The sequence below is a fragment of the Elgaria multicarinata genome, chromosome 8 (assembly GCF_023053635.1).
Source record: "Elgaria multicarinata webbii isolate HBS135686 ecotype San Diego chromosome 8, rElgMul1.1.pri, whole genome shotgun sequence".
Taxonomy (NCBI): Eukaryota; Metazoa; Chordata; class Lepidosauria; order Squamata; family Anguidae; genus Elgaria; species Elgaria multicarinata.
Genome location: NC_086178.1, coordinates 2214042 through 2227010, shown reverse-complemented (window position 1 = coordinate 2227010; position 12969 = coordinate 2214042). Strand labels below are relative to the sequence as shown.

Sequence of the window (12969 nt, the reverse complement as noted above, 5' to 3'; positions counted from 1 at the left end):
GGGACAAACGCGCGAGCAGAGAAGTGACGGTAAGCAAACGCGATTTTCCGCATCTGATGGAGCTCACAGTCTCAATGGGAAACCCTGGATGGGATGTTGGCTTCCTCCATTTTAGGTCCGTAAGATTCACTGCCACAAGTTTCTCCACAACCACATGCCTTTTCTGGATATAGGCTCTGGGTAGGAGGGAGTGGGAGAGAGAGGCCAGGGAGCAAGAAAGAGAACAGAGATGGCCCAGATGCTTGCCTGGAGCTGTTCAAAGCGGTGATCTGGCAAAGGGTTGATTACAGTCAGTCTTCCGGAGATCCTGGAAGGTGGCTTGAGCAGCAGAACAGGTGAGTCTGGCAGGCAAAAGACAAAACTTAACCAATAAAACAATACTACTAATAAAAACACACATACAAGGCCATATTGCATTTAAGGCATTCTTCATGTCAGACACATATAGGCTATCTGTTCTTACTAGTTAGTTCTCTAAATACAATAATAATAATAATAATAATAATAATAATAATAATAATAATAATAATTTCTTACTCACCTCTCCCTTTGGATTGAGGCAGGGAACAACATTAGAACAGGAATCAATACATCTTAAAAATCCTTGATTTTACGTTGATCTGGATAGGCCTGCCGGAAAAGGCTAGTCTTTAAAGCTGCCTTAAAATCACACAGAGAGTTAATTTTACGAATCTCCTCCAGCAGGCCATTCCACAGTCTGGGGGCGACAGAAGAAAAGGTCCTCTGGGAAACTGATGTCAGCCTAGTTTTAGCTGACTGAAGTAAATTCACCCCAGAGGACCTGAGTGTGCGGGGCGGACAGTATGGGCGAAGGCGATCCCGCAGGTAACCTGGACCCAAACCATTTAGGGCTTTAAAGGTAATGACCAACACTTTGTACAGTAACATTATATCTTTCTTACTTCTCTAGCCAGCACAGCATTGTGTACTGAATCCACTGACATTATATGTTGAATCCACAGACATATAAATCTTTCCCCCCCCCCGCCCCCAACACTTGCAAATATTCTATCAAAGGTTTCCAGTCCATCACAAATGAAGCTGTCAATTTTTCTCTTGGCCAGGACCCTTTTCTGACTTGGTCACCATCACCAGAGACCCTGCCGTCCCATTTGTAGGAGCACCGACAGCCACAACAGGTGGCCACAGGTGTCCAACTTTGCAGAACACAATCCTCAATTTGAAGGTGTCCTCTGTTTGAAGGGCGGCCCAGTCCAAGTCCAGTTTAAAGGTGAAGAACCACCAGAAATGCCCTAAGGGGTCATGAAGTTGCCCACCAACAATACCTGGGCAGCAGAGTGAGCAGACAGACACATAGCCCACCTGGTCACAGTTTTCTCCACAATGGCAAGATGCATTCTATTTCTATTTAAATTATAATTATTATTTCCATCTATGCATCTGTACATATTTATTTATTTATTTATTGCATTTCTATACTGCCCAATAGCCAAAGCTCTCTGAGCAGTTCCCAAAAAATTAAAACCACAAAGTGCAATTTAAAGTATAAAACTTAAACCACAACATAAAAACACAATATAAAAGTACAACCAGATTAAAACCAAGCAGCAATACAGAGATTTAAAATACAGATTTAAATTTCCATAAATTAGTATGTGCAAATGTGATGTCAGTTAGTGTCCTCTTTTGCCCTCTGTTCGGGGGATGCATTCGCGTGCGCTCTCTCTTTTTGGTGATGTGCAAGTAGCCGTCGACACAACACGACGTCCTCCACACTGACAGATTCGGTAGACACAACAAAGATGGTGTCTGGTGGCACATAGACGACAGATAAGTTAATTATGGCACGAGCATCAGATGATGAAGAACATCAGCAGAGCCCTGATGCTGGATCAGACCAAAGGTCCATCTAGGCCAGCACTCTGTTCATGCAGTGGCCGACCAGCAGCCAACAAAGCAGGACATGGTGCAACAGCACCCTCCCACCCATGTTCCCCAGCAACTGGTGCACACAGGCTGACTGCCTCGGATATCCAACCTCTACATGAGGTTGTTTGTCTGTCTCTGATTGCCGTTCTCTGGTTTCCTTCTTAGATATCACAGAAGCCATCTTTGACTTCATCCAGAGGAGCCGGAAGATGATCGTGGTCCTGAGCCCTGACTACTTGCTGGAGAAAAGCGTCAGCATGCTGGAATTCAAGCTGGGACTCCTGTGTCAGAACAACATTGCCACCAAGCTGGTGGTGGTGGAATACCGGCCGCTCCAGCGGGCCCACCCCAGCGTCCAGCAGCTGAAGGAGTCCGTCGCCTTTGTGACATGGAGCGGGGAAAAGTCCCAACGGCCGGGCTCCAAGTTCTGGAAGGCTTTGCGCCTCGCCTTGCCGCTGCGGAGTTTGAGCGCCACGGGCGGCTCAGCTTGGAACGAAAGCTGCTCTTCGCACTCCGACATCAGCTTGGACCACGTCCAGAAGAAGAAGGGCCGCTTGAAAGGGCCGGCCGACGGACAGAGCTCCAGGCTGAAGGGCATCCCAGTTCAAAGGGGTCTGGCCCCGCTGCCCAGGTTGAAAGCCAAAGAACGCACTGCCAAGCCTTTCCTGGCCTGCCGGTGCTGCGTGGCATACTGCAACGAAAACCACAAACCCGGGAGCCACGGCCAGGCCGTGGCCAAACCCACGCGAGAGACTCAGTTCCGCAGGCCACTTGCGGGAGAGCCGACGGCGGCGCTCCGGCTCCCAAATGGCGAGAAGCCTCAGCCTCCGGCGTCACAGATGCCAACTCTGAGCCTCCGCCATTACGCGGACTTGTCAAACAACAATGACTTTTATGTCCTCTAGCTGACCGCTGGCACCTACCACTCATGACCCCCAGATTTTAGGAGTGGGGCAAGAAGGTCTCCTTCCTCCTGTCTTGGAACACAGGAACGATGCGATGCTTGGTGGAAGGGCGTGTTCGCTTGCGCATGAGGGTGAGAGTGTCTGGGAGATCACCCTAGGTGCTAAGAGCTCCATGGGACTTCCTGGGGATAGAGACCCCCCACCCAAGCAAGCAAGCAAGCAAGCAAGCAAGCAAGCAGATGTGTCAATTGTCCTGAAATTAGGTACATTTCATAACAGCAGTCACTGGAAAAGGTAAGCTAGCTTGCGGGGGTTGGAGAGCAGAGGCATTGATGGGGCGCCTGGTTCCACAAAAGCAGGAGGGTATCACGGGAGATCAGGAATTTTGCACCCACCAGCTGCCACAACCAGATGTGCTGCACTTAGCCATGCTGGCTGGCAATGATGGGGAGTTTTAGTCCAAACAGCTGGAGGGCACCAGGTTGGGGAAATCTGGTAGAGAGGAATGAGAGACTGCTGAAAGAATGAGTTGCAACTACGGGGCGTCCCAAGTAACAGGAACTGTCAGTGTATGTCCTATCCGGCAACATCTGCACACGGCACCCTTGTCTGCATTTCTACTTTAAATTAAGATCAGGAGTCAGTCAAATCAGGTTAGGCAAGGGCTCCATCAGAAAAGTGGAAGGAAAACATTATTTTGGTGACAAAGAAATTTAAAAAATGCTTTTTTGGAATTTTATTTTATTTATTTATTTTTTAAAAATGACATTTGGTGTGGGAGTGGGGGTCAGTGATATTTCATTTGCAAAGTTGTTTCAGACTTTTTCTTTGGCACAATACTAAAGACATTTTGATAAATAAGTTAAAGAACACTTCCCCCCCCCCTTTTAAGTGGATGGACTTTTGAAGAAGAAAAATATTTAAAAGACCTTTGCAGCAAAGTTGTTTGAAATTAAAGTTTCATTTCTGTGAATGGTTTAAAAACATCTCCGTTCAAAGGTTGCTTTTATTGCATGGTGTCTTAAACTTGGTTTCTCTCCACGGCACGTGTGGGTTCATCTGTGGGGCATCACCGGGCCCACTTTCATTCCGGAAAGTAGGGCTGTGCTCCGCTTCGCTTCAGATCAGAGAATTGATAGCGAGGCGGCCCGATTCGCCTCTGACAAAGGCAGAGACGGATCGGGTCGGGGGAGCTGCGGATCGAGACGAAGCGGATTGAGACCAAGTGGATCCTTCGCCTCGATCCGGAGCTCAGAAAAAAGATAAGTGGGGGGCCTATCTGATGCTGCCACAGTCCATGCAGCACCGGCAGCAAAGCCAGGTAAGGGGCAGGGGGGAGGGCGGCTTACCTGCCTCCATCGCAGTCTGGTGGCAGCTTCAACTGAGGCCGAGGATTCCTGTTTGAGTCCTCGGCCTCAGTTGAAGCCACCGCCAGACCACGATGGAGGCAGGTAAGTTGTGAGGGGGTAGGGGGGGCCTTACCTGGCACCGGTGCCACCGCCGCGGAGCTCTGATTTGGATCCGGAGTTCCGCAGCAGAGCAGACCATAGTTGTATCGACGCAGGGCGGAGCGGACCCGATCCGGAAGTTGCGGATCGGGAACTGGATCGGATCGGAGGGTCCATGCACAGCCCTACCAGAAAGTCCCCTCCCTCCTGTACTCCCCTTGCCAGGGAATAGAGAGCGGCAGGGAAGCCACATCGAGAGGGTGTGTGGGCAGCGACGTTAGACTCAGGACAGAGAAAGACAACCTCTCTCCCCACAAACTCAGTTTAGTCCAAGCCTAAGTTTATTCCAACCCCTAACCCCATTGCGTCCCCATAAGGTTAATTGGAGAATGGTTGAATCTGTGATTTTCACTCACTCCTGCATTCAATTCTTCCCCCCCACCCAACCATCTCATGTTCTTTCTCACCTATTCATGAAGAAATTTGCAGAATTTTGATAAGTTCGGATTGAACAATGAGCCAAATGAAATTCGCCCCAGCCTGCAGTGGCCAGATTCAATCGGTACAGCTGTTCCCAGCATAAAGAGGTCCAGGGCTCCCACCCCGGGTCTACGAACAAGAAGAATGGACTGATGACTACGGCGCCCTCTGTAGGGAAAAAGAAGCCAGAGACCTCGTGGGGTCGTTCTGTGGCAGGGCAGCCACTGGGGACACGACTGGGCGGCTCACGTGGCGGGTGGAGATGAGTCTTGGGTCTATCTCTGAATATCTTTTGAAGTTCTTCTTGGAATCCTTTTGGGGGAATAACATGGCTCCTTTGTCAACTGGGGTGAAATGGCATGACTCTAACCTCACCCTCTGCTCCTGGCACACTGCAGGCAATTAATCTATATCCAATCGATGCCAGAGGGAAAACAGCCAAGGCACGAGGCACTGGGAAATGTAGGGCGCTCTTACGGAGGGAAGGGTGGGAGCCATGAAGCCAGAGGGCAACACTAACAGTCACGCTGCTCTCCTGCACAAGGCCCTCTTGTACTCGGCCCCAGGGGCAGCAGGGCTCTCCATTCCCGTTGTTGCTGGGGAGCACGACCAGGCGAGTTCTGCTGTGGCACTCATGCGCTGCTTGTGGGCTTCCCATTGGGGCATCTGCATGACCACTGTGCGGACAGAACGCCAGACTAAAGAGGCCCTTTAGTCTGGCTCAGCAGGGCTCTGCTTCAGAAGGGGAGATGCAGAGGAGCACCATTTGCACAGGAGAACTTTGTTTTGAGTGGATCGTGCCCCGTTTTAATTCGCTCTTTGGGCATACCATGTGATGCACGAGAACACACTGGATGAGCATCGGCAGAGAAAGCATAGGGTGTTGCAACCCTGGCCTCAACTACACCTGCCATTTATCCCGGGATGGTCAGGAGGTCATCCCTGTGTGTCCAAATGAAAAGAACGTAAGAAGTGCCCTGAAGCTGGATCATGCCAAGGGTCCAGCTAGTCCAGCACTCTGTTCACACAGGGGCCAACCAGCCATTGGCCAGGGATGAACAAGCAGGACATGGTGCAACAGCACCCTCCCGCCCATGTTCTAATACCCTGGAAGACAGAAACAAACCTCAAAGTGATCTTGATAGGCTGGAGCGCTGGGCTGAAAACAACAGCATGAAATTTAATAGGGATAAATGCCAAGTTCTACATTTAGGAAATAGAAACCAAATGCACAGTTACAAGATGGGGGATACTTGGCTCAGCAATACTACAAACGAGAAGGATCTTGGAATTGTTGTAGATCGCAAGCTGAATATGAGCCAACAGTGCGATATGGCTGCAAGAAAGGCAAATGCTATTTTGGGCTGCATTAATAGAAGTATAGCTTCCAAATCGCGTGAGGTACTGGTTCCTCTCTCTTCGGCCCTGGTTAGGCCTCATCTAGAGTATTGCGTCCAGTTCTGCGCTCCACAATTCAAGAAAGATGCAGACAAGCTGGAGCGTGTTCAGAGGAGGGCAACCAGGATGATCAGGGGTCTGGAAACAAAACCCTATGAAGAGAGACTGAAAGAACTGGGCATGTTTAGCCTGGAGAGCAGAAGATGGAGGGGAGACATGATAGCACTTTTCAAATACTTAAAAGGTTGTCACACAGAGGAGGGCCAGGATCTCTTCTCGATCCTCCCAGAGTGCAGGACACGGAATAACGGGCTCAAGTGACAGGAAGCCAGATTCCAGCTGGACATCAGGAAAAACTTCCTGACTGTTAGAGCAGTACGACAATGGAATCAGTTGCCTGGTGAGGTTGTGGGCTCTCCCACACTAGAGGCCTTCAAGAGGCAGCTGGACAGCCACCTGTCAGGGATGCTTTAGTGTGGATTCCTGCATTGAGCAGGGGGTTGGACTCAATGGCCTTATAGGCCCCTTCCAACTCTACTAGTCTATGATTCTATGATTCCCCAGCAACTGGTGCACACAGGCTTATTGCCTCGAATACTGGAGAAATAGCACACAACCATCAGGGTTAGTAGCCATGGATAGCCTTCACCTCCAGGAATTTATCCAACCCCCTTTTAAAGCCATCCAGATGGGTGGCCATCACTACATCTTGTGGTAGTGAGTTCCATAATTTAACTAAGCGCTGTGTGAGGAAGTCCTTCCTTTTATTTGTTCTTGATCTCCCACCAATCAGCTTCATGGGATATGACCTCAGGTTCTAGTATTTTGAGAAAAATGTCTCCCTCTCTGCATTCTCCACACCAGGCATCGTTTTGTACACCTCCACCATGTCCCCCCTCAGCCTCCTCTCCTCCAAGCTAAACGATCCCAGCTGATGTAACCTTCCCTCATAGGGGAGATGCTCCAGCCCCTTCATCATTTGAGTTGCCCTTTTCTGCACTTTTTCCACAGCTGTTCCTGGGGTAAACCGGGATGAGCACTCAGTTATCCCGGGATAGCTGGGACGGCTTTCCCCCCCAGCTTTTTCTGCTGACTTGGGACCATCCTGAGCTCTGTGGATGGTGTAGTTCTCCCTCCCAGGGTCCTCCCTCTTCCTCACAAGTAGCGGGGCTCAGGAAACGGGTACGGAGCTGTGCGGGGGGAGTCCGTGGGCATCGGGGCAGAGAGGGGAGAGCATTTTTGCCATCTTTGGGATGGCACTCAGCATCTTCCATTGCTGCGTTTGTCGGTTTTGTTTTCTTCCTTTGTGTAGGATTGCACCTGCGCAATTGTGCAAATGTCTCTGCTCTTAAAAATAATGGTGCTGCAGAACGTCCCTCTGTTCTTCCGGGACAACTCACTGGCGTGTGGCCCCTGAGGGACAATCCCAGAAGTAGAAAGCTCCGGGATCGTCCCTCCCCACTTCCCAAAGGGCTGCAGGATGTAGATGAGCCCCCTGTGTCAGACATTCACAAAGCGGTGTAAAGCAGAACGTCTCCTTTTGTGATAGTAATAGAGACATAGAATGTAGAGTTAGAAGGTTCCTACAAAGCCATCGAGTCCAACCCCCTGCTCAGTGCAGGAATCCACCCTAAAGCATCCCTGACAGATGGTTGTCCAGCTGCCTCTTGAAGGCCTCTAGTGTGGGAGAGCCCACAACCTCACCAGGCAACTGATTCCATTGTCGTACTGCTCTAACAGTCAGGAAGTTTTTCCTGGTGTCCAGCTGGAATCTGGCTTCCTGTAACTTGAGCCCGTTATTCTGTGTCCTGCACTCTGGGAGGATCAAGAAGAGATCCTGGCCTTCCTCTGTGGGCCTTGCTAGACCTGCTGGATAAGCCGGAAGGGAGAAGGAGTGACGGCGTGCTAGAGCTAGCGCGCGCCGTCGCCAGCTTCTACAAGGAAGAAGCGAAGGGGCAACGGGAAGCCCCATAGCGTCGGCCATTTTTTTTTTAGTTAAAGGGCCATGTGTGCCGGAGAGCCACCGGAGAAGGTAAGTGTGTTTTTTTAAAAAAAATAAAGCCCCCCCCCGCTCCCCCTGCCCCTGATTCCCCCCAATGCCTGATGCCCAATGCCCCCCTCCCCCTTGGTCCCTTACCGGGCTCTGCCGCCGTCGCCGCATGGGCGGTGGTGGCGGCGGGGCCCAGTAAACCCCCCTCCCTCCTCTCCCTTACCTGCATCCGTCCGCGGTCCCTCGGCTTCTTCAATTGAGCCCGTGGTTCAACCAGGAAGTCTGGGCCGTGCGGCCCAAACTTCCTGGTTGAGCCACGGGCTCAATTGAAGAAGCCGAGGGACCGCGGATGGATGCAGGTAAGGCCCCCCTCCCCCTTGGTCCCTTACCGGGCTCTGCAGGTAAGGGAGAGGAGGGAGGGGGCCTTACCTGGCGCCACTCCCCTCCACTGCGGAGCTCCAATTCGGAGCCGGAGCTCCGCGGCGAAGAGGAGCGGACTATGGGCAGAGCGGCGCGGAGTGGAGCGGGCCTGATCCAAAATTTTCGGATCGGCCCGCGGGGCGGATTGGGGGGGGTCTGTGCACACCGCTAATATTCAGCTTGCGATCTACAACAATTCCAAGATCCTTCTCGTTTGTAGTATTGCTGAACCAAGCTGGCCTCCCAAAGCCTCCAAACTTAGGGCCAATCTACTGTTAACATAGGATATCTGTGATCATGTTCTTGCATGATCACAGCAATTTTCATTGAAAAAGTGGCTCTGGGATACAGTTGTTTAAGCTCCATGCAATTTCCAAATCTGTTTGCCTCATGGCAGCCAGGTAAGGGTGGCTTTCTTTTCTCTTTTTCCAGCTAACAACAAATTCTGAACCTCAGACCGACCTGTATCACTCAGGACCAACAGTCCTGGCTATATTGATCCGTTAGCTTTTAAAACTACTATGAGTGCAGCAGGAGGGGTGTGGGCATTATTATTAATAAATAAATAAATTGCAATTTATGGAAAGCAGAAATCCAGAAAGGTTTTTTTTTGTTTTAATTATTGTTCTAGCGATAGCCATCATCTGCTACTTATGACTTGAAGGATTTTGGTTTTAATCATTGTGGACTGAACAATGTATATATATATATATAAAGAAAGTCTTAGGAAGAGTTTCACTGAAGCGTAAAATTAAAGTTATTTGAGAGAGCCAAAAGTAGCTTAAAAATTGAAAGGGCGGGAAGAAATATCAATAGGATCTAAATTATCTAGAGATGGGACAGTGTGTGTGTGTGTGTGTGTGTGTGTGTGTGTGTGTGTGTGTGTTTCTTATGAAACAGTTGTGTGTAAAGCAGTGCAATTTCCCCAAGGCTTAGATGCCTTTCAGCGTGCCCTTCACGTCTGTTTCTTGGCTTTCCAGCCCCCCTTTGAGGGCCGGGGGTAGGGGGCAGCCCTTCTTTCTGAGACAGATGAAGCTCAGTCCACCTCTTCTTCCTGCTCAAGGCAAGATGAACGATTTCCTCCTTGGCTGCGGATGGAGACGGCTTCCCCGTGAATTGACAATGGATTCCAGAGGTTCCCCTAGAGATGTATTTTCAGACAAGAATGTGGCAGTGCTATATTTATTCCCATTCCTCCTCCATTACGTCCCCGCTCTAAACAGTATTTTCACAGTCCTGACACATGTGGAGGCTCAAAATAGCTCGTGCTTCTGCCGCTGGAGAAATAGTTTTAGACATTGCACCCATTAAGCACATCTTAAAAAAAATAAAAATCCCCTTTTCAGAGAAGCAGCTGGTTTCCTCCAGATCCTACCCCCATTCCAGGATTCCATCCACACAAGGTCAGCAACCTCAGGGCATGAGGCACGTGGAATGTGGCCCCCGAAAGGTCAGTCGTGAATAAGAGCAGCCTGTTTCTGACACAAATCCTGGGGCCCCCTGCAAAGAGCAGCCCTCTCCAGGCAGAGAGACGCTTCTTCCAAGAAGAGGCTTAAGATAGGGTGATCCTATGAAAAGGAGGACCGGGCTCCTGTATCTTTAACAGTTGTATTGGAAAGGGAATTTCAGCAGGTGTCATTTGTGTATACTGAGAACCTGGTGAAATTCCCTCTTCATCACAACAGTTAAAGCTGCCCTCTTTTAAATCTGGTCACTCTAGTATAGCTCCTGCAGCTTTAACTGTTGTGATGAAGGAGGAATTTCACCAGGTTCTCCGTATACACAAATGACACCTGCTGTAATTCCCTTTTCTACGCAACTGTTCAAGATACAGGAGCCCTGTCCTCCTTTTCATAGGGTCACCCTACTTAAGCGAGCCATTGGAACCACAGGGGAATCTCAGGCTCTTATCCACATGGTAAGAGACGCCTTGGTTCTTCGGGTTTGTTTGTTGTTTATTCGTTCAGTCGCTTCCATCTCTTCGTGACTTCATGGACCAGCCCACGCCAGAGCTTTCTGTCGGGAGCTGATATTTATTTATTGACAATATTTATATACTGCTCCCCATTCAAGAATTTCAGAGCGATGGACAAATAGAATAATAAAAAAATAATAACAGAAGAAAAACGCATTAAAAGGCCATTTTTAAAAGAAACAAGTGCAAATAAAACTGTGGCTGGTCATTACGGGAAGACTTCCTGGAACACTGAGCCTCGTGTGGCGCAGAGTGATAAGCGGCAGTTACTGCAGCCAAAACTCTCCCCACGGCCTGAGTTCGATCCCAGCGGAAGCTGGTTTCAGGCAGCCGGCTCAGGCCGACTCAGCCTTCCATCCTCCCGAGGTCGGTAAAATGAGTACCCAGCTAGCTGGGGGAAAGGGAACTGCGACTGGGGAAGGCAATGGCAAACCACCCCGCTACAAAGTCTGCCAAGAAAATGTCAGCGAAAGCAGGTGTTCTTCTAAGAGTCAGCAATGACTCAAGTGCTTGCACGAGAGGGTCCTTTCCTTTCCCTTTCCTGGAACAACCATGTTTTCAGGAGGCACTGGAAGGAATACAACGTTGACGCCTGCCTGACCTCCAGAGTCAGGGAATTCCGTAGGAGGGGCGCCACCACACTGAAGGCTCTTCCCCTGGTGGACTCCAATCGGAGGATGGATCTATGTGGAACCACCAGGAGCAGACCCTCGGATGACCTCAGTGACCGGGCAGGTTGGTAAGGGAGAAGGTGCTCTCTCAGGTATCCTGGTCCCAAGTTGTTTAGGGCTTAGTACACCAGTACAAGAACCTTAAACCTGGCCCGGTGGCGAATAGGCAGCCAGTGCAGCTCCCTCAGCAGAGAAGTTACATGCTGGAAAGGGGCAGCTCCAGACAACAGCCGAGCTGCAGCATTCTGCACTAGCTCCAGCTTCTGGAGCAGCTTCAAGGGCAGCCCCACATAGAGCGCATTGCAGTAATCCAGCCTGGAGGTTACCAATGCCTGTACCACTGTGGCCAAGCTATCCCAGTCCAGGCTGGGGATACCTGGTGTGAGCCATTAAGGAGGGTAGTGGATACGAAAGGCAGGGTGCCACACAAGGAATTTGGGACACCTGTGAAAGGTGATCTGAAGGTCTTGGAAAGGCCTAAGAGCACTTGGCATGGAGAGACAGCCTGAGCTGCCTTTCATAGAATTGTAGTTAGAAAGGACCCTGGAGACCATCTAGATGACCCCTTTGCAGAAGGCTGGATCTGCAATGCAGGATGCAGCTAAAGCATCCCTGTTAGATGGCCGCTCAGCCTCTGCTTAGATACGCTGCTGAAATATCAGCAGTGGGCAGAGTCCCCACTTTGCGTGCAGAAGGCCCCAGGTTCAACCCCCTGCAGGGTTTGGCTCAGTAGACGGCATCTCCCAAGGAACGGCCAGTGAAGGAGATCCCAAAAGCTTTCCAGGCAAGTCTGCTCCACTCTTGAACAGCCCTCACGGTTGGTTGGTGGCTGAACCTTCTTTTGAGGGGGAGGGGATAAAAGCTCCTAAAAGAGGTGCTGGTGTGATGCCTCTCCGCTGCCTTACAGAATGCCCCGAGGATGTGCAGAGTGCCCTCTGATGAGTCACTATTGGGTAACAGTGTTTAGCCCCACACACATGGAAGTTGGGACAGGCTTTGTGAGTTCCGGAGCCTGGCTTGCATGCGAACGTGAGACCCAGAGCCTCTCTTGGGGAGGCTTGGCTTTTCTGCCCCAGTTAGCTCTTCAGTGCTCACCCTCCTGGGCTGTTGCCCTGGCACAGCGGCTGGTAGAACTGGGCTGTGAAATTACCCTTTTGGAGGATTTATCCAACTAGCATTCTGCCTCCCCTGCGATGCTGTTGTGAGCTTCCGGTCTAGAAATGAAAACGGAATAAAATCTGGCTTATTTATTTCCTTTAACGGCCACCAGAGGGCACGGGCAGCCCCATAAAACAGCCATTTCTAGACTGGTGCCCTCCAGATGTGTTAGAGTACATCTCCCAGCATTGGGGATGCTGGGAGTTGTTGTTCAACTCATCTGGAGGGCACCAGGCTGGAGTTGGCTGCCATAAAACAAGATTCTTCTGTACCCAGCAAACAGCTCATGAGAGTGTGCTTGGGTCCATTACTGATGGATGCTGGACGTCTCCCCAAACTGAGGCTGCAACCCTGTACACACCTGCTGGAGAGGAGTCCCATGAAACTCAGCTGGGCTGACTTCTGAGTAGACAAGCATAGGGTTGCACTGTGAATCACCTGGAAGTCTTTCCCTTTGGGGGATGGGGGAAGAAGAGCATTCATTCTGAAATGAATCAAAGACCTGAGGTCGCATTTGCCGGACAGACAGGTTGCCTCTTAAGAAAGAAACAATGTAGGCTGGCTACAGAAATCCCAGGCAAACGCTTGCCTTCCCCTCCCCTCCTTTGAAGCA

At 50.4% G+C, this 12969-nt stretch overlaps 1 protein-coding gene across 1 annotated transcript in view; it reads left to right on the top strand.

Moving 5' to 3' along the window:
* IL1RAP (interleukin 1 receptor accessory protein) overlaps positions 1–2816 on the top strand; it is a 93985-nt gene extending 91169 nt beyond the window's left edge. The window contains exon 11 of the mRNA XM_063131719.1: positions 2077–2816. Within this exon, the coding sequence (XP_062987789.1) occupies positions 2077–2816 (740 nt within the window). The remainder of the gene's footprint in view (positions 1–2076) is intronic.
* The last annotated feature ends 10153 nt before the right edge of the window (positions 2817–12969 follow it).